General features: G+C 41.4%; 1 protein-coding gene across 2 annotated transcripts in view; it reads left to right on the top strand.

The window, feature by feature from the left end:
* BEND2 (BEN domain containing 2) overlaps positions 1 to 22,604 on the top strand; it is a 268,497-nt gene that overhangs the window by 197,947 nt on the left and 47,946 nt on the right. For both annotated transcript variants that reach the window (XM_053707395.1, XM_053707394.1), the window contains exon 8: positions 15,992 to 16,192. In XM_053707395.1, the coding sequence (XP_053563370.1) occupies positions 15,992 to 16,192 (201 nt within the window). The remainder of the gene's footprint in view (positions 1 to 15,991; positions 16,193 to 22,604) is intronic.

Below are 22,604 nucleotides of genomic sequence, written 5' to 3'. Positions count from 1 at the left end.
TACTTTGAACGCATTAAGACACTGTGGTGAAAATTTGGTAAAGATTGGATAATTCCTTCATAGTTTTTCACATATTCAGTAATAAAATGTGCCCTGTTTAACATTTAAAGAGACAGTAACGGTTTTGTTTTAAAATGGTTTTTGTACTTTATTAACCAGTTTAAGCCTGTTTAACATGTCTGTACCTTCAGATAGATCATGTTCTGTATGTATGGAAGCCAATGTGGTTCCCCCTTCAAATATATGTGATAATTGTGCCATAGCGTCCAAACACAGTAAGGACAGTATTGTCACAAATAGTAAGGTTGCCCAGGATGATTCCTCAGATGAAGGAAGTAGAGATAGTTCTACATCTTCTCCTTCTGTGTCTATACCAGTTATGCCCGCGCAGGCGACCTCTAGTTCTTCTAGCGCGCCAATGCTTGTTACTATGCAACAATTGACGGCAGTAATGGATAACTCCATAGCTAATATTTTATCCAAAATGCCAGCATTTCAGAGAAAGCGCGATTGCTCTGTTTTAAACACTGTAGAGCAGGAGGGCGCTGATGATAATTTCTCTGTCATACCCTCACACCAGTCTGAAGTGGCAGTGAGGGAGGGTTTGTCAGATGGAGAAATTTCTGATACAGGAAGAATTTCTCAGCAGGCAGAACCTGATGTTGTGACATTTAAATTTAATCAGAGCATCTCTGCGCATTACTTAAGGAGGTGCTATCTACTCTGGATGATTGGTCATCCCAGAAAACTTATACAAGAGTCCCGGTGCACCCTGATGCCTTTCCAATACCTAAACGGGTGGCGGACATAGTGAATAAGGAGTGGGAGAAGCCAGGCATACCTTTTGTCCCTCCTCCTATATTTAAGAAATTGTTCCCTATGGTCGACCCTAGGACGGACATATGGCAAACAGTCCCTAAGGTCGAGGGGGCGGTTTCTACACTAGCCAAACGCACGACCATTCCCATTGAGGACAATTGTGCTTTAAAAGATCCTATGGATAAAAAATTGGAGGGTTTGCTTAAAAAGATTTTTGTACAGCAAGGTTACCTCCTTCAACCCATATTCGTGCATTATTCCTGTCACTACAGCGGCGTGGTTCTGGTTCGAGGAACTGGAAAAGTCGCTCAGTAGGGAGACTCCGTATGAGGAAGTCATGGACAGAATTCACGCACTTAAGTTAGCTAATTCCTTTATTGTAGACGCCGCTTTGCAGTTAGCGAGATTAGCGGCAAAAAATTCAGGGTTTGCAATTGTGGCGCGCAGAGCGCTCTGGCTAAAGTCTTGGTCGGCGGATGTATCTTCCAAGACAAAATTGCTTAATATCCCTTTCAAAGGTAAGACCCTTTTTGGGCCAGAATTGAAAGAAATTATTTCAGACATCACTGGGGGAAAGGGCCATGCCCTCCCACAGGATAGGCCTTTCAAGACTAAGAATAAGTCCAATTTTCGTTCCTTTCGCAATTTCAGGAATGGACCGGCTTCTAATTCGGCAGCCTCTAGACAAGAGGGTAACGCTTCCCAGACTAAACCAGCTTGGAAACCAATGCAAGGCTGGAATAGGGGTAAACAGGCCAAGAAGCCTGCTGCTGCTACCAAGACAGCATGAAGGGGTAGTCCCCGATCCGGGACCGGATCTAGTAGGGGGCAAACTCTCTCTCTTTGCTCAGGCTTGGGCAAGAGATGTTCAGGATCCCTGGACACTAGAAATAGTCTCTCAGGGTTTTCTTCTAGAATTCAAGGAACTACCCCCAAGGGGAAGGTTCCACATCTCTCACTTATCTTCAAACCAAATAAGTAGACAGGCATTCTTACATTGTGTAGAAGACCTGTTAAAGATGGGAGTTCCAACTGTGGAACAAGATCAGGGTTTTTTTTTACTCAAATCTGTTTGTAGTTCCCAAAAAAAGAGGGAACTTTCAGACCAATTCTGGATTTAAAAATTCTAAACAAATTTCTCAGAGTTCCATCGTTCAAAATGGAAACCATTCGAACAATTTTACCTACAATCCAGGAGGGTCAATATATGACTACCGTGGATTTATAGGATGCGTATCTACATATTCCTATCCACAAAGATCATAATCAGTTCCTAAGGTTCGCCTTTATGGACAAACATTATCAGTTTGTGGCTCTCCCATTCGGACTCGCCACTGCTCCCAGAATTTTCTCAAAGGTGCACGGGTCCCTTCTAGCGGTTCTAAGACCAAGGGGCATTGCAGTGGCACCTTATCTGGACGACATTCTAATTCAAGCGTCGTCTCTTTCCAAGGCAAAGGCTCATACAGACATTGTTCTAGCCTTTCTCAGATCTCACGGGTGGAAGGTGAACGTAGAAAAGTGTTCCCTGTCTCCGTCGACAAGAGTTCCCTTTTTGGGAACAATAATAAATTCTTTTGAAATGAAGATCTTCCTGACAGAAGTCAGAAAGCTTCTAAACGCTTGTCAAGTTCTTCTCTCTATTCTGCAGCCTTCCATAGCTCAGTGCATGGAAGTAGTAGGGTTGATGATTGCAGCAATGGACATAGTTCCTTTTGCTCAAATTCATCTAAGACCATTACAACTGTGCATGCTCCAGTAGACAGGATCACCTGTCTCAGGGAATGAGTTTCTGCAGACCAAAGTGGGTCATTGTCATGACTGACGCCAGTCTATCAAGCTGGGGCGCGGTCTGGGATTCCCTGTAAACTCAGGGTTTATGGTCTCGGGAAGAGTCTCTTCTCCCGATCAACATCCTGGAACTGAGAGCGATATTCAATGCTCTCTGGGCTTGGCCTCATCTAGCGAAGGCCGGATACATAAGATTCCAGTCAGACAACATGACGACTGTAGCTTACATCAACCATCAGGGAGGAACAAGGAGTTCCTTGGTGATGAGAGAGGTATCCAAAATCATCAAATGGGCAGAGGATCACTCCTGCCACCTATCTGCAATCCACATCCCAGGAGTAGACAACTGGGAGGCGGATTATCTGAGTTGTCAGATTTTCTATCCGGGGGAGTGGGAACTCCTCCCGAAGGTGTTTGCCCAGTTGACTCAATTATGGGGCATTCCAGACATGGATCTGATGGCGTCTCGTCAGAACTTCAAGTTTCCTTGCTACGGGTCCAGATCCAGGGATCCCAAGGCCACTCTAGTGGATGCATTAGGGGCGCCTTGGTCGTTCAACCTAGCTTATGCGTTTCCACCGTTCCCTCTCCTTCCCAGGCTTGAAATAGCCAGGATCAAACAGGAGAAGGCCTCAGTGATTCTGATAGCTCCAGCGTGGCCGCGCAGGACTTGGTATGCAGACCTGGTGAATATGTCATCGGTTCCACCATGGAAGCTACCTTTGAGACAGGATCTTCTAGTACAAGGTCCATTCGAACATCCAAATCTAGTTTCTCTGCAGCTGATTGCTTGGAAATTGAACGCTTGATTTTATCCAAGCGTGGGTTTTCAGATTCAGTGATAGATACTCTGGTCCAAGCCAGAAAACCTGTGACTAGAAAGATTTACCATAAAATATGGAAAAGATATATCTGTTGGTGTGAATCCAAGGGATTCTCCTGGAGTAAGATTAAAATTCCTAAGATCCTCTCCTTTCTCCAAGAAGGTTTGGATAAGGGATTGTTAGCGAGTTCTCTAAAAGGACAGATTTCTGCTTATCTGTCTTGTTATACAAACGACTGGCAGCTGTGCCAGAGGTACAAGCTTTTGTACAGGCTTTGGTCAGAATCAAACCTGTTTACTGACCCTTGACTCCTCCTTGGAGTCTAAATTTAGTTCTTCCAGTTCTTCAGGGGGTTCCGTTTGAACCCTTACATTCCATAGATATCAAGTTGCTATCTTGGAAAGTTCCGTTTTTGGTTGCTTTTTCTTCTGCTAGAAGAGTTTCTGAATTATCTGGTGTTCCATTCAGGTAAGGTTATTTTGTGTACCAAACCTGGTTTTCTTCCAAAAGTTGTTTCCAACAAGAATATTAACCAGGAAATAGTTGTTCCTTCTCTGTGCCCGAATCCAGTTTCAAAGAAGGAACGTTTGTTACACAATTTATATGTAGTCCGTGCTTTAAAGTTCTATTTAGAAGCAACAAAGAATTTTAGACAAACCTCATCCTTTGTTTGTCGTTTACTCTGGTAAGAGGAGAGGACAAAAAGCTACTGCTACCTCTCCTTCTTTCTGGCTGAAAAGCATTATACGATTGGCTTATGAGACTGCCGGACGGCAGCCTCCTGAACGAATCACAGCTCACTCCACTAGGGCTGTGGCTTCCACATGGGCCTTCAAGAACGAGGCTTCTGTTGATCAAATATGTAAGGCAGCGACTTTGTCTTCTCTGCATACTTTTGCCAAATTTTACAAATTTGATATTTTTGCTTCTTCGGAGGCTGTTTTTAGGAGAAAGGTTTTGCAAGCCGTGGTGCCTTCTGTTTAGGTAACCTGATTTGCTCCCTCCCTTCTTCGGTGTCCTAAAGCTTTGGTATTGGTTCCCACAAGTAATGGATGATGCCGTGGACCGGACACACCAATGTTGGAGAAAATGGAATTTATGCTTACCTGATAAATTACTTTCTCCAATGGTGTGTCCGGTCCACGGCCCGCCCTGGTTTTTTAATCAGGTTTGAAAAATTTTTCTTTTTCTTTATACACTACAGTCACCACGGCACCCTATGGTTTCTCCTTTTTCTCCTAACCGTCGGTCGAATGACTGGGGGGCGGAGCCAGAGGGGGAGCTATATGGACAGCTCTTGCTGTGTGCTCTACTTGCTTTTCCCTGTAGGGGAGGAGAATATCCCACAAGTAATGGATGACGCCGTGGACCGGACACACCGTTGGAGAAAGTAATTTATCAGGTAAGCATAAATTCTGTTTTTTACCAATGCACCAGGGGACTTTGGGTAAGATATTCAAATTAGAAATTCAAAATCTCACGGTTTTTGCTTCCAAGTACTGTTTTAAACACAGCAATCTCCTTTACGGGATAGGAAAAAGTAAGAAAAACCACTATATATTTATTTTTTTACAATTGAGAAGTGATTTTTCCCCTTGACTTCCTGTAACTTATAAATCAATCATTTTATCTCTTTGACTTCCAGTAACGTACAGACATCGTTAAATGCTACCTCATTGGCTATATATAACACACAGAGCAGTGTTAACACCCCATGATTGCCAGTATAGTAATTTTCTCCAACATAGGTGTGTCCGGTCCACGGCGTCATCCTTACTTGTGGGATATTCTCTTCCCCAACAGGAAATGGCAAAGAGCCCAGCAAAGCTGGTCACATGATCCCTCCTAGGCTCCGCCTACCCCAGTCATTCTCTTTGCCGTTGTACAGGCAACATCTCCACGGAGATGGCTTAGAGTTTTTTAGTGTTTAACTGTAGTTTTTATTATTCAATCAAGAGTTTGTTATTTTAAAATAGTGCTGGTATGTACTATTTACTCAGAAACAGAAAAGAGATGAAGATTTCTGTTTGTATGAGGAAAATGATTTTAGCAACCGTCACTAAAATCCATGGCTGTTCCACACAGGACTGTTGAGAGCAATTAACTTCAGTTGGGGGAACAGTGAGCAGACTTTTGCTGCTTGAGGTATGACACATTCTAACAAGACGATGTAATGCTGGAAGCTGTCATTTTCCCTATGGGATCCGGTAAGCCATGTTTATTACGATCGTAAATAAGGGCTTCAAAAAGGGCTTATTAAGACTGTGGACTTTTTCTGGGCTAAATCGATTCATTATTAACACATATTTAGCCTTGAGGAATCATTTTATCTGGGTATTTTGATATAATAATATCGGCAGGCACTGTTTTAGACACCTTATTCTTTAGGGGCTTTCCCAAAGCATAGGCAGAGCCTCATTTTCGCGCCGGTGTTGCGCACTTGTTTTTGAGAGGCATGGCATGCAGTCGCATGTGAGAGGAGCTCTGATACTTAGAAAAGACTTTCTGAAGGCGTCATTTGGTATCGTATTCCCCTTGGGGCTTGGTTGGGTCTCAGCAAAGCAGATACCAGGGACTGTAAAGGGGTTAAAGTTCAAAACGGCTCCGGTTCCGTTATTTTAAGGGTTAAAGCTTCCAAATTTGGTGTGCAATACTTTTAAGGCTTTAAGACACTGTGGTGAAAATTTGGTGAATTTTGAACAATTCCTTCATGTTTTTTCGCAATTGCAGTAATAAAGTGTGTTCAGTTTAAAATTTAAAGTGACAGTAACGGTTTTATTTTAAAACGTTTTTTGTACTTTGTTATCAAGTTTATGCCTGTTTAACATGTCTGAACTACCAGATAGACTGTGTTCTGAATGTGGGGAAGCCAGAATTCCTATTCATTTAAATAAATGTGATTTATGTGACCATGACAATGATGCCCAAGATGATTCCTCAAGTGAGGGGAGTAAGCATGGTACTGCATCATTCCCTCCTTCGTCTACACGAGTCTTGCCCACTCAGGAGGCCCCTAGTACATCTAGCGCGCCAATACTCCTTACTATGCAACAATTAACGGCTGTAATGGATAATTCTGTCAAAAACATTTTAGCCAAAATGAACCCTTATCAGCGTAAGCGCGACTGCTCTGTTTTAGATACTGAAGAGCATGACGACGCTGATAACAATATTTCTGAAGGGCCCCCAACCCAGTCTGATGGGGCCAGGGAGGTTTTGTCTGAGGGAGAAATTACTGATTCAGGGAACATTTCTCAACAAGCTGAACCTGATGTGATTGCATTTAAATTTAAGTTGGAACATCTCCGCATTCTGCTTAAGGAGGTATTATCCACTCTGGATGATTGTGACAAGTTGGTCATCCCAGAGAAACTATGTAAAATGGACAAGTTCCTAGAGGTGCCGGGGCTCCCAGAAGCTTTTCCTATACCCAAGCGGGTGGCGGACATTGTTAATAAAGAATGGGAAAGGCCCGGTATTCCTTTCGTCCCTCCCCCCATATTTAAAAAATTGTTTCCTATGGTCGACCCCAGAAAGGACTTATGGCAGACAGTCCCCAAGGTCGAGGGAGCGGTTTCCACTTTAAACAAACGCACCACTATACCCATAGAGGATAGTTGTGCTTTCAAAGATCCTATGGATAAAAAATTAGAAGGTTTGCTTAAAAAGATGTTTGTTCAGCAGGGTTACCTTCTACAACCAATTTCATGCATTGTCCCTGTCGCTACAGCCGCATGTTTCTGGTTCGATGAGCTGATAAAGGCGGTCGATAGTGATTCTCCTCCTTATGAGGAGATTATGGACAGAATCAATGCTCTCAAATTGGCTAATTCTTTCACCCTAGACGCCACTTTGCAATTGGCTAGGTTAGCGGCTAAGAATTCTGGGTTTGCTATTGTGGCGCGCAGAGCGCTTTGGTTGAAATCTTGGTCGGCTGATGCGTCTTCCAAGAACAAGCTACTTAACATTCCTTTCAAGGGGAAAACGCTGTTTGGCCCTGACTTGAAAGAGATTATCTCTGATATCACTGGGGGTAAGGGCCACGCCCTTCCTCAGGATCGGCCTTTCAAGGCAAAAAATAAACCTAATTTTCGTCCCTTTCGTAGAAACGGACCAGCCCAAAGTGCTACGTCCTCTAAGCAAGAGGGTAATACTTCTCAAGCCAAGCCAGCTTGGAGACCAATGCAAGGCTGGAACAAGGGTAAGCAGGCCAAGAAACCTGCCACTGCTACCAAGACAGCATGAAATGTTGGCCCCCGATCCGGGACCGGATCTGGTGGGGGGCAGACTCTCTCTCTTCGCTCAGGCTTGGGCAAGAGATGTTCTGGATCCTTGGGCGCTAGAAATAGTCTCCCAAGGTTATCTTCTGGAATTCAAGGGACTTCCCCCAAGGGGGAGGTTCCACAGGTCTCAGTTGTCTTCAGACCATATAAAAAGACAGGCATTCTTACATTGTGTAGAAGACCTGTTAAAAATGGGAGTGATTCATCCTGTTCCATTAAGAGAACAAGGGATGGGGTTCTACTCCAATCTGTTCATAGTTCCCAAAAAAGAGGGAACGTTCAGACCAATCTTAGATCTCAAGATCTTAAACAAGTTTCTCAAGGTTCCATCGTTCAAGATGGAAACCATTCGAACTATTCTTCCTTCCATCCAGGAAGGTCAATTCATGACCACGGTGGATTTAAAGGATGCGTATCTACATATTCCTATCCACAAGGAACATCATCGGTTCCTGAGGTTCGCATTCCTGGACAAACATTACCAGTTCGTGGCGCTTCCTTTCGGATTAGCCACTGCTCCAAGGATTTTCACAAAGGTACTAGGGTCCCTTCTAGCTGTGCTAAGACCAAGGGGCATTGCTGTAGTACCTTACTTGGACGACATTCTAATTCAAGCGTCGTCCCTTCCTCAAGCAAAGGCTCACACGGACATTGTCCTGGCCTTTCTCAGATCTCACGGATGGAAAGTGAACGTGGAAAAGAGTTCTCTATCTCCGTCAACAAGGGTTCCCTTCTTGGGAACAATAATAGACTCCTTAGAAATGAGGATTTTTCTGACAGAGGCCAGAAAAACAAAGCTTCTAGACTCTTGTCGGATACTTCATTCCGTTCCTCTTCCTTCCATAGCTCAGTGCATGGAAGTGATCGGGTTGATGGTAGCGGCAATGGACATAGTTCCTTTTGCGCGCATTCATCTAAGACCATTACAACTGTGCATGCTCAGTCAGTGGAATGGGGACTATACAGACTTGTCTCCGAAGATACAAGTAAATCAGAGGACCAGAGACTCACTCCGTTGGTGGCTGTCCCTGGACAACCTGTCACGAGGGATGACATTCCGCAGACCAGAGTGGGTCATTGTCACGACCGACGCCAGTCTGATGGGCTGGGGCGCGGTCTGGGGATCCCTGAAAGCTCAGGGTCTTTGGTCTCGGGAAGAATCTCTGTTACCGATAAATATTCTGGAACTGAGAGCGATATTCAATGCTCTCAAGGCTTGGCCTCAGCTAGCGAGGGCCAAGTTCATACGGTTTCAATCAGACAACATGACAACTGTTGCGTACATCAACCATCAGGGGGGAACAAGGAGTTCCCTGGCGATGGAAGAAGTGACCAAAATCATTCTATGGGCGGAGTCTCACTCCTGCCACCTGTCTGCTATCCACATCCCAGAAGTGGAAAATTGGGAAGCGAATTTTCTGAGTCGTCAGACATTGCATCCGGGGGAGTGGGAACTCCATCCGGAAATCTTTGCCCAAGTCACTCAGCTGTGGGGCATTCCAGACATGGATCTGATGGCCTCTCGTCAGAACTTCAAAGTTCCTTGCTACGGGTCCAGATCCAGGGATCCCAAGGCGGCTCTAGTGGATGCACTAGTAGCACCTTGGACCTTCAAACTAGCTTATGTGTTCCCGCCGTTTCCTCTCATCCCCAGGCTGGTAGCCAGGATCAATCAGGAGAGGGCGTCGGTGATCTTGATAGCTCCTGCGTGGCCACGCAGGACTTGGTATGCAGATCTGGTGAATATGTCATCGGCTCCACCTTGGAAGCTACCTTTGAGACGAGACCTTCTTGTTCAGGGTCCGTTCGAACATCCGAATCTGGTTTCACTCCAGCTGACTGCTTGGAGATTGAACGCTTGATCTTATCGAAGCGAGGGTTCTCAGATTCTGTTATCGATACTCTTGTTCAGGCCAGAAAGCCTGTAACTAGAAAGATTTACCACAAAATTTGGAAAAAATATATCTGTTGGTGTGAATCTAAAGGATTCCCTTGGGACAAGGTTAAGATTCCTAGGATTCTATCCTTCCTTCAAGAAGGATTGGACAAAGGACTATCTGCAAGTTCCCTGAAGGGACAGATTTCTGCCTTGTCTGTGTTACTTCACAAAAAGCTGGCCGCTGTGCCAGATGTTCAAGCCTTTGTTCAGGCTCTGGTTAGAATTAAGCCTGTTTACAAACCTTTGACTCCTCCTTGGAGTCTCAATTTAGTTCTTTCAGTTCTTCAGGGGGTTCCGTTTGAACCCTTGCATTCCGTTGATATTAAGATATTATCTTGGAAAGTTTTGTTTTTAGTTGCAATTTCTTCTGCTAGAAGAGTTTCAGAATTATCTGCTCTGCAGTGTTCTCCTCCTTATCTGGTGTTCCATGCAGATAAGGTGGTTTTACGTACTAAACCTGGTTTTCTTCCAAAAGTTGTTTCTAATAAAAACATTAACCAGGAGATTATCGTACCTTCTCTGTGTCCGAAACCAGTTTCAAAGAAGGAACGTTTGTTGCACAATTTGGATGTTGTTCGCGCTCTAAAATTCTATTTAGATGCTACAAAGGATTTTAGACAAACATCTTCCTTGTTTGTTGTTTATTCCGGTAAAAGGAGAGGGCAAAAAGCAACTTCTACCTCTCTCTCTTTTTGGATTAAAAGCATCATCAGATTGGCTTACGAGACTGCCGGACGGCAGCCTCCCGAAAGAATCACAGCTCATTCCACTAGGGCTGTGGCTTCCACATGGGCCTTCAAGAACGAGGCTTCTGTTGATCAGATATGTAGGGCAGCGACTTGGTCTTCACTGCACACTTTTACCAAATTTTACAAGTTTGATACCTTTGCTTCTTCTGAGGCTATTTTTGGGAGAAAGGTTTTGCAAGCCGTGGTGCCTTCCATTTAGGTGACCTGATTTGCTCCCTCCCTTCATCCGTGTCCTAAAGCTTTGGTATTGGTTCCCACAAGTAAGGATGACGCCGTGGACCGGACACACCTATGTTGGAGAAAACAGAATTTATGTTTACCTGATAAATTACTTTCTCCAACGGTGTGTCCGGTCCACGGCCCGCCCTGGTTTTTTTAATCAGGTCTGATAATTTATTTTCTTTAACTACAGTCACCACGGTACCATATGGTTTCTCCTATGCAAATATTCCTCCTTAACGTCGGTCGAATGACTGGGGTAGGCGGAGCCTAGGAGGGATCATGTGACCAGCTTTGCTGGGCTCTTTGCCATTTCCTGTTGGGGAAGAGAATATCCCACAAGTAAGGATGACGCCGTGGACCGGACACACCGTTGGAGAAAGTAATTTATCAGGTAAACATAAATTCTGTTTTTGTTATACCATCCTTAGCTGCCAGTAACAGAGTAGCGCACGTGTAGTGTAACTTCTTTCTGGGCTATATTTGTAGTGCATAGAGGCAAGAGTCTCTTTTTCCTTATCTCTTTCACTCAATTTCACACCCCTGTACTGAAGCGTTTTTTAGGCTTTTGTACTGATTGCATTTAAACATTTATGTGTGGTGTTTATTTTTTATATTTTTTCTTTCCTATGGCATAGAGTGTCCACGATTTCATTCCAGTTACTAGTGTGATATTCAACTCCTAGCCAGCAGGAGGAGGCAAAGAGCACCCCAGCAAAGCTGTTAAGTGTAACTTCCCTTACCCATAATCCCCAGTCATTCAGCCGTAGGAAAATGGAAAAAAGAAGAAACACCAGGGAATAGAGGTGCCTGAGGTTTATCAGATAGCGTTTATTCTTAGCTACAGCAGCAGGATAGAAATTACTGCCTGCGCTTAACCCATAAAAGCACAAATATACATGGAGAGAAAAACTCTAGTTGCTCTCCTTAGCAACAGGTGTTGTCCATTAGAAACAGCAAACAGTCTATTTAGGCAGTAATACTCTTCAAATATAGGCTTTATACATAACAGTCTCTCAAACTTTGTCGATACTGTGATTCTCTGTGAGCTGTTGCTCCTACTTGTAACAATGAACAGTTCAAACACTCAGGACTTTAACTATAAAACATAGCCTTTATTCGTAAAAGGTAAATAAAAATATATAAATTCACAGACCTTGGTGTTATCGGTACGTATAGTATATATTGTTAACCGTTACCTCCGACCCCCTGTTGCGAGTCACTAGACACGTTTCGCCGTAGCTTTATCGATGGTGACTTAGTGTTCTAACCATAAACGCCAGCTATGTTTTATAGTTAAAGACCTGAGTGTTTGAACTGTTCATTGTCACAAGTCGAAGCAACAGCCAACAGAGAATCACAGTATCGACAAAGTTTGACTGTTACGTATAGAGCCTATATTTGAAGATTATTACTGCTTATATAGACTGTTTGCTGCCTGAGGTTTATATCAAAAAATTTTGCCGTCTTAATTGTAATAAGAGAGGGTCACTCTCCATGCCCAGAAAGAAAGAAATTTATCAGGTAAAAACTCTAGTATTTACTATCACTGAAAATAAACAGTAGTTTCAGTCATCACTTACCTAAAAATAGGGTGCTAAACTCACCGTATCTGTGCTGCAGTAGATCGCTAAACTCCGCACCTCCGGCTACCAACAGCACAGCTCTCTTTATCAATTTTATCAATGAGGTGATGTTTCCACCTCTAAACCAATAGCCGTGCGTATCATCTGACATCCTCACACGGCTATTGGTTTAGAGGTGGAAACGTCACCTCAGTTGTAAAGAGCGCTGTGCTGTAGGTGGCCGAAGACTCTGAGTTTAGCGTTCTACTTGCGGCACAGATAGAATTGAGTTTAGAACCCTTTTTTTAGTAAGTGATGACTGTAACTACAGTTTATTTTTAGTGATGGTAAATCCTAGCGTTTTTTCAAATGCTCAGATTTACCATCACTTTAATGGATTGGTTCAACATAGCATGGCTTAACAGCTGGGGACAAAAGAGTGTGAAAAATACTAATGTTGAAAATGCTCAAACTGGAAGACTGCCACTAAGGCAGGATGCTGCCTGGCCCTTTATACATACACCAATATTTTTATGTTGTTGATTTTAAAGCCTGTATTTACAAAAGGATTTGTCCATTTATATAAGCGGGAGTCTAGAGCACTATTATACCATATTATAAGGTTAATGAGAACAGAGTTAGAATAGAGGCCTATCTATCAAAGTGTCAACTGCAAATACGCCGTAATTCCGCATCGGCTCTATTTGACACTTTTTCCCAGTTATCAAACTTTTACCAGGTACGCTCGCGTCTTTTTCGACCCAGCATACCTGGTTTTCAATCTGCCACCCTGGAGGCCGCGGATGCCATAGAAATCAATGGGAGTCTGAAAGCAGTGAAAGCTTATGTTCGATGCTGCAAGACAAAGAAATATAACCCATTGATTTCTATGGTAGAAAACAAGTAACGTTTACACCTAACACCCTAACATAAACCCAGAGTCTAAACACCCCTAATCTGCCACCCCGACATCGCCGCCACCTAAATAAAATGTATTAACTCCTATTCTGCCGCTCCCCGACACCGCCGCCACTAAATAAACGTATTAACCCCTAAACCTCTGGTCTCCGACATCACAACCACTAACTAAACTTATTAACCCCTAAACCATCAGCCCCCACATTGCCAAAAACTAAATTAAGCTATTAACCCCTAAACCTAACAACCCCCTAACTTTAAATTAAATTTACAACATCCCTATCTTAATATAAATTAAATTTACCTGTAGAATTATAAACTCATTTTAAACTATTAACCTACCCTAACTATTATACTACAATTAAATTAAAATACTAATTAAATAAACTAAATTGCATATTAAAGAAACCTAACCCTACTCAAATTATTTAAATATACAATTAAACATTATTAAAAGTACTAAATTACAGAAAAAAACAAACACTAAGTTACAAAAAATAAAAAAACTAATTATCAAAAATAAAAAAGATTTACACCTACTCTAATAGCCCTAGCAAAATAAAAAAGCCCCCCCCAAAATAAAAAAAAAACCCTAGCCTACAATAAACTACCAATGGCCATTAAAATGGCCTTTTGTGGGGCATTGCCCCAAAGATAACAGCTCTTTTACATTGCAAAAAATACAAACACCTCCCAAATAAAAAACCTTAAATAACCTAAGCTCCCCATTGCCCTGAAAAGGGCATTTGTATGGGCATTGCCCTTAAAAGGGCATTTAGCTCTTTTACATGCCCAGACCCTAATCTAAAAATAAAACCCACCCAAAAAAAACTTAAAAAACCTAACACTAACCCCCGACGATCCACTTAAAGTTCTTGAAGTCCCGCTTGAAGGATCCATCCAGCCGGAGAAGTCCTCTTCCAGACGGCAAGAAGTCTTCATCTGGACGGCCTCTTCCATCTTCATCCAGCCGGAGAATTCCTCATCCAGGCGGCAAGAAGTCTTCATCCAGATGGCATCTTTTATCTTCATCCAGACGGCACGGAGCGGGTCCATCCTGAAGACATCCGGCGTGGAGCATCCTCTTCATACGGTCGCCGCCGTAAACTGGAACTTCAATGCAAGTGACGCCATCCAAGATGGCGTCCCTTGCATTCCTATTGGCTGAAAGATTTCAATCAGCAAATAGGATTAGAGCTGCTAAAATCCTATTTGCTTTTCCAATTATTTGAGGGGGTTGGTTGGGTGGTTGGTTTAACTGTTGGGGGTGTGTTTGTATTTTTTTGCAATGTAAAAGAGCTGTTATCTTTGGGGCAATGCCCCAAAAATGGCCCTTTTAAGGGCCATTGGTAGTTTATTATAGGCTAGGGTTTTTTTATTTTGGGGGGGCTTTTTTATTTTGATAGTGCTATTTGATTAGGTGTAATTCTTTTTTATTTTTTATAATTTGGTTTTTAATTTTTCGTAATTTAGTGTTTGCTTGTTTTTTGTAACTTAGTGTTTTTTTTTCTGTAATTTATTACTTTTAATAATGTTTAATTGTATATTTAAATAATGTGAGTAGGGTTAGGTTTCTTTAATATGTAATTTAGTTTATTTAATTGGTATTTTAATGTGATTGTAGTATAATAGTTAGGGTAGGTTAATTAATAGTTTAAAATAGTTTTTTTAATTCTACAGGTAAGTTTTAATTTATATTAAGATAGGGATGTTGTTATTTTTTTTTTACAGTTAGGGGGTTGTTAGGTTTAGGGGTTAATAGCTTAATTTAGTTTTTGGCGATGTGGGGGGCTGACGGTTTAGGGGTTAATAGGTTAAGTTAGTGGTAGTGATGTGGGAGGCCAGAGGTTTAGGTGTTAATACATTTATTTAGTGGCGGCGGTGTTGGGGAGTGGCGGGATAGGGGTAAATAACTTTTATTCTGGTTGGGGCGATGTCGGGGAGCGGCAGGATAGGGGTTAGTAACTTTATTTAGGTTGCGGCGATGTCGGGAGCGGCGGGATAGGGATTAATAACTTTATTTAGGTTGCGGTGATGTCTGGAGCGGTGGGATAGGCGTTAATAACTTTATTTAGGTTACGGCGATGTCGGGAGCGGCGGGATAGGGGTTAAACATTCTAGTATAGTGGCTGCGCTTAGTGACAGGGTATAAATAAAGTTGGGAAAAAGCCGAATAGATGCTCAGTGCCCTGTACTTGGTGCGCGTCTTTTTGCTGGCTTTTTTTCATAAATAAGGAGAGCGTATTGAGATATGCGGCCACGATGTTAGGCGAGCGTATTGATGCCGGCGAATGCAACATAGTTGACGCTTTGATAGATATCCCCCATAATGTCTAAACCATGTGAGCAAATCACATGAGCAATTGTGTAGCCTTTTTCCACATCTGATGGTATTATGTTACCCCCTTGTTTTTATATTGAGGATATCTATCTGTCGATCCTATAAAGATTGTACATACTCCCAATTGGTTAATAGTAAGAGTCTTAAAATTCCAACAGAATATTTACTTTATAAAGTAACACACATAGAAGTGTACTTTTTCACTAATTTTGATTTTCTGATATATAGTGAATATTTTCACAATGATGATCAATATCACATTTTTTTAAATTTAATCACACATTGACACATTTAATTTCCATGTGAATTTCTCTTTAAAAAAATATTAATTTTACAGTATAAAAATAAATTAAGTTAGATACAATATTTTATATGCATATCAAAATGAACTAAACCACCATCAAAATGAACTAAACCACCTCTCAATTTGTAATTTTTATTTAAAAACTTGGGTATCAAATGGTATATAATGAATAGTTTACTTTCATGCTTGCAACATTTTTCTGTTATTCTCTTATTTTTATTTTATTTTTATTTTGTTAGAATTCCTTGGCAACCCAAGTAGGAATATCAAAATTCCCGGAACTTTATTAATAAAAGCAAGACAAAAGACAAAACCAAAGTATGCAGCGCGTTACTTGATCCGTGTCTTGTTCCCTAAAGAAGTACTCGTCTGCAGCAGCATGGGAAAAAATTCACAGGGACTGAGAGTGCTTGATATCGGCAAGGTCACTGCACTAAGAGGTATGCAAGTATCACTTGTTTTTAAAGAGTTATGAGACAACCACATATTTTACAACTGTGTAATATGAGTCATGTGACAAAGGATCGATGTTGATATAAAGGAATTTACTGACTTTCCATCAGGAGTACACAACATCTTTATTAAAAGTGCAGTATATGATATAATGTTGCTGTATTATGGCACATTGTAATGCATTTAGGTAATGGGGATTCTTTGGAGTTTAAAGTTGCACAAATACTGTGTGATACCCTTGGGCTTTCTAATAGCTGTTCAGTTAGTAGCCTTCTCTTTATATCTCTTAGAGGAAAATCCTGCATAGTATGGTAATATGAGTGAAGTACACAAGACATTGTGCTTCACTAGCTATTTGTTTAAAGGGACATGAAGCACAAGCTTTTTATTTTGTGATTCAGGCATATGCAATTCAGTATACAATTTGAAAAACTTCCCAATTTACTTATATTATCAAATTTGCTTAGTTCTCTTGGTTTTCTTTGTTGAGGAACATTTCTAAGGAGGAAGCAGCTACTTGTCTGGAGCACTAAATGGTAGGAAACATTGCTGACACCTAGTGCTCTATCAAATTTATTTTTGTATAACTGCTTTTAGCACATCCATGCTCCTGATCCTACCTACCTGCTTTTCAACAAAGGATACATGTCCTTTTAAGTTGCAGGTTTAGCTAATAATCAGATTATAAGATAAGCAACCTTTTAGATTTATACATGTTGCAGGATGCAGGAATGCTTTCACATTGTATAAATGTATAACTGATTTTGTCTCATTTCCTCATTGTTCTTTCCCACTATCTGTATGTACCAGTCTCTGGGTTGCCTCAGAGCTGTTGATCCTAATTTTCTTGTTTAGTCATTTTCACCTCAAGGTTTCAAAACTATGTTTGTTGCCTAAAAACTTTTTTTTTTTACATGAAATTTCTTTTTTCTCAATATTAACCCTTTAATGGATATATGTACACTTATACCCCCCTATATTAAGGTGGTATATACCTAGGATGACAACTCATGAGGTGTTCCTCCACAAAGTTTGAAGAGTTTGAATACATCTTTGTGAGTGCTGCGAATAAGACCAAATAGTTACATAAAATAGGGGGTATTGGTGCACATCCACTTGCAAATAATCAAAAAAATTCTAGATGCTGCAGACATTTCCTTTAAAACCCCCCACTATGGGTCAATCTATCAAATGTCGGGCGGACATGATCTACTGTAGCAAATCATGTCTGCCTGACATCGCTAAATGCCGACAGCATACGCTGTCGGCATTTAACATTGCACAAGCATTTCTTGTGAAATGCTTGTGCAATGCCACCCCCTGCACATTAGCGGCCAATCGGCCACTAGCAGGGGATGTCAATGATCCTGATTGTATCTTATGAACGCTGCTTCTTAACTTACGTTTCCGGTGGAAACTTTGGGCGTAGAAAGCAGCACCTACTGCTTGTTAAATCTACCCCTATCTGTTTATATTAAAATTGGGTTCTTAGTCATACAATATGGCCATTTTTAGCTTGGCTTAGCCAGTCACCAACTTGCAAGGTGTCCCAATGCTGACTGGTCCTAACACTACAGTACTTTGCCTTTATGAGCTAAATCATCACTGCCCCTCTCTTTATAATAGAATCAGACTCCTTTAAATAAATCTCTAGTATACTATTATGAGAACACCTGAGCATGGATGGGGATCTTCAACCATAGCGTCCTGTGTGTATGTATGTGTGTATGTGTCTATATATATATATATATATATATATATACATATAAAGTCGTGTGCAAAAGTTTAGGCACCCCTGACAATTTCCATGATTTTCATTTATAAATAATTGGGTGTTTGGTTCAGCAATTTTATTTTGATCTATCAAATAACTGAAGGACATAGTAATATTTCAGTAGTGAAATTAGGTTTATTGGTTTAACAGAAAATGTGCAATATGCATCCAAACGAAATTAGACAGGTGCATAAATTTGGGCATCCCAACAGAAATATTGCATAAATATTTAGTAGAGCCTCCTTTAGCAGAAATAACAGCCTCTAGACGCCTCCTATAGCCTGTAATGAGTGTCTGGATTCTGGATAAAGGTATTTTGGATCATTCCTCCTTGCAAAAGATCTCCAGTTCAGTTAGGTTTGATGGTTGCCGAGCATGGACAGCCTGCTTCAAATCACCCCACAGATTTTCAATGATATTCAGGTCTGGGGACTGGGATGGCCATTCCAGAACATTGTACTTGTTCCTGTGCATATAAGCCAGAGTAGATTTTGAGCAGTGTTTTGGGTCATTGTCTTGTTGAAATATCCAGCTCCAGCATAACTTCAACTTTGTGACTGATTCCACAACATTATTCTCAAGTATCTGCTGATATTGAGTGGAATCCATGCGACCCTCAACTTTAACAAGATTCCCAGTACCGGTACTGGCCACACAGCCCCACAGCATGATGGAACATCCACCACATTTTATTGTGGCTAGCAAGTGTTTGTCTTGGAACGCTGTGTTCTTTTGCCGCCATGCATAACGCCCCTTGTTATGACCAAATAATTCAATCTTTGCTTCATCAGTCCACAGCACCTTCTTCCAAAATGAAGCTGGCTTGTCCAAATGTGCATTTGCATACCTCAAGCGACTCTGTTTGTGGCGTGTGTGCAGAAAAGGCTTCTTCCGCATCACTCTCCCATACGCTGAATTGTTAAACGATGCACAGTGACACCATCTGCAGCAAGATGATGTTGTAGGTCTTTGGAGGTGGACTGTGGGCTGTTTTTGACCGTTCTCACCATCCTTTGCCTTTGCCTTTGCCTCTCCGATATTTTACTTCTGACCTTAAAGTGAATGTAAAGTTTTTGGTTTTTAAAGTATTTAACCCCTAAACCGCCGCTCCCGGACCCCGCTGCCATCTACATTAACTACCCCTTAATGTGATCCCCCTACACCGTCGCCAACAATATTAAACTACCCCCTAAATTGAGCCCCTTACACCGCCGACATCTACCTTACCTACCCACTAAAGTGAGCCCCTTACACCGCCGCCATCTACCTTACCTACCCCCTAATGTGAGCTCCTACCCTGCCGCCATCTATTTTAAAATTATTAACCCCTAATTTAATCCCCCTACCCCGCCGCCACCTATATTAAATTAATTAACCCCTAATCTAATCCCCCTACCACGCCGCCACCTATATTAAATTATTTAACCCCTAAAATACTAAACTATCCCTACCACTAAACCCAAGTCTAACCCTACAAATAGCCCTGAAAAGGGCTTTTTGCGTGGCATTACCCCAAAGTAAACTGCTCTATTGCCAGCCCTTAAAAGGGCTTTTTGCGGGGCATGCCCCAAAGAATTCAGCTCTTTTACCAGCCCTTAAAAGGGCTTTTGGTGGGGCTTTGTCACAAAGTAAACTGCTCTTTTGCATCTAATCCAAATCCCCCTACACCGGCCCTACCTATAATAAATGTATTACCCCCTAATCTAATCCCCCTACACCGGCCCTACCTATAATAAATGTATTAACCCCTAATTTAATCCCCCTACACCACCGCCAGCTATATTAACTATATTAACCCTAATTATATTAGGGTTAATATAGTTATTATATTATATAGATTAACTATATTAACCCTAATTATATTAGGGTTAATATAGTTAATATCGTTATTATATTATCTAAGTATTAAGTATAATAACCCTATCTAACTCTAACATCCCTAACTAAACTCTTATTAAAATAAATATAATATAAATATTATTAATGAAAATATTCCTATTTAAATCTAAATACTTACCTATAAAATAAACCCTAAGATAGCTACAATGTAATTAATAATTACATTGTAGCTATTTTAGGGTTTATATTTATTTTACAGGTAACTTGGTATTTATTTTAACTAGGTACAATAGCTATTAAATAGTTAATAACTATTTAATAGCTACCTAGTTAAAATAATTACCAATTTACCAGTAAAATAAATCCTAAACTAAGTTACAAATACACCTACACTATCAATAAATTAAATAAACTACAAATATCTTAACTAAAATACAATAAAATAATCTAAAATAAATTACAAAAAAAAACAAACACTAATTTTCAAAAAATAATAAAAAATATTACAAGATTTTTAAGCTAATTACACCTATTCTAAGCCCCCCTAATAAAATAATAAAGCCCCCCAAAATAAAAAAAATTCCCTGCCCTATTCTAAATTAAAAAAGTTCAAAGCTCTTTTACCTTACCAGCCCTTAAAAGGGCTTTTTGCGGGGCATGCCCCAAAGAATTCAGCTCTTTTGCCTGTAAAGATAAACACAATACCACCCCCCAACATTACAACCCACCACCCACATACCCCTATTCTAAACCCACCCAAACCCCCCTTAAATAAACCTAACACTACCCCCATGAAGATCTCCCTACCTTGTCTTCACCCAACCGGGCCGAACTCCTCATCCGATCCGGGCGATGTCTTTATCCAAGCGGCAAAGAAGAAGTCTTCATCCCGGCAATGTCTTTATCCAAGCGGCAGCAAAGTTGTTTTCCATCCGGTGATGTCTTCAAGCAAAGCGGCATCTTCAATCTTCATTCTTCGCTCCTCCGCGGAGCATCCATCCCGGCCGACGACTGAACGACGAATGAGGTACCTTTAAATGACGTCATCCAAGATGGCGTCCGTCGAATTCCGATTGGCTGATAGGATTCTATCAGCCAATCGGAATTAAGGTAGAAAAATCTCATATGTCTGGGCTATGTGGTAGAGTGGCAAGACGAAAAGCCTTTTCTTATGAAGAAAAACATCCAAGCCAGGCTATATTTTGCAAAAACACATCTGAAGTCTCCCAAAAGCATGTGGGAAAAGGTGTTATGGTCTGATGAAACCAAGGTTAAACTTTTTGGCCATAATTCCAAAAAGATATCACCAAAAGAACACCATACCCACAGTGAAGCATGGTGGTGGCAGCATCATGCTTTGGGGCTGTTTTTCTTCAGCTGGAACTGGGGCCTTAGTCAAGGTAGAGGGAATAATGAACAGTTCCAAATACCAGTCAATATTGGCACAAAACCTTCAGGCTTCTGCTAGAAAGCTGAACATGAAGAGGAACTTCATCTTTCAGCATGACAACGACCCAAAGCATACATCCAAATCAACAAAGGAATGGCTTCACCAGAAGAAGATTAAAGTTTTGGAATGGCCCAGCCAAAGCCCAGACCTGAATCCGATTGAAAATCTGTGGGGTGGTCTGAAGAGGGCTGTGCACAGGAGATGCCCTCGCAATCTGACAGATTTGGAGTGTTTTTGCAAAGAAGAGTGGGCAAATCTTGCCAAGTCAAAATGTGCCATGCTGATAGACTCGAAAGGTGCTTCAACAAAGTATTAGTTTAAGGGTGTGCACACTTATGCAACCATATTATTTTATTTTTATATTTTTTCTTCCCTCTACCTAAAACATTTCAGTTTTCAATTGAGTTGTACAGTTTATAGGTCACATTAAAGGTGGAAAAAGTTCTGAAATGATTTATCTTTGTCTCATTTTTTTACATCACAGAAACATTTATTATTTATTATTATTATTATCGGTTATTTATAGAGCGCCAACAGATTCCGCAGCGCTATTAACAAAGGCGGAGTAGAACAAAACAGTTATAGGGATCAATTGGGTAGAGGGCCCTGCCAAGAGTTACACTGTTGTAGTCAGCTCTTAAGAAGGTGATCTACAAACAGCTGGACTTTTAGGCTTACATGCTAAGGGGGTTCAGGGGATAGCAATAGAGGAGAGGAACTGGTATAAAGTAAGGTTAGCGTAGGTTGTATGCATCCCTGAACAGTAGAGTCTTTAGGGAGCACTTTAAGCTTTTAAAACTAGAAGAGAGTCTTGTGGAGTGAGGCAGAGAGTTCCACAAGATGGGAGCCAGTCTGGAGAAGTCCTGTAAACGGGAGTGTGATGAGGTGACAAGAGAGGAGGAGAGTAGGAGGTCATGAGCAGAGCGAAGGGGACGGGAGGGAGAGTATCTGGAGACAAGGTCAGAGATGTAGGGGGGAGCAGTGCAGTTGAGGGCTTTGTATGTCAGAGTGAGAATTTTGTGTTTAATCCTGGAGGCAAGAGGAAGCCAGTGAAGGGATTGGCAGAGAGGTGCAGCAGATGAAGAGCGACGTTTAAGGAAGATGAGTCTGGCAGAGGCATTCATTATGGATTGTAAAGGAGCTAGGCGGCAGTTGGGGAGACCAGAGAGGACAGAGTTGCAGTAATCAAGGCGGGAAAGAATGAGAGAGTGGATTAAAATCTTAGTTGTGTCTTGTGTAAGGAAGTGTCTAATTTTAGAGATGTTTTTAAGGTGGAAGCAGCAGGCTTTAGCCAAGGACTGAATGTGAGGAGTGAAGGAAAGATCTGAGTCAAATG

The sequence above is a fragment of the Bombina bombina genome, chromosome 3 (genome assembly GCF_027579735.1).
Source record: "Bombina bombina isolate aBomBom1 chromosome 3, aBomBom1.pri, whole genome shotgun sequence".
NCBI lineage: Eukaryota > Metazoa > Chordata > Amphibia > Anura > Bombinatoridae > Bombina > Bombina bombina.
Note: the sequence above shows the minus strand (reverse complement) of the source record. Positions and strands in the feature narration are given on the sequence as shown.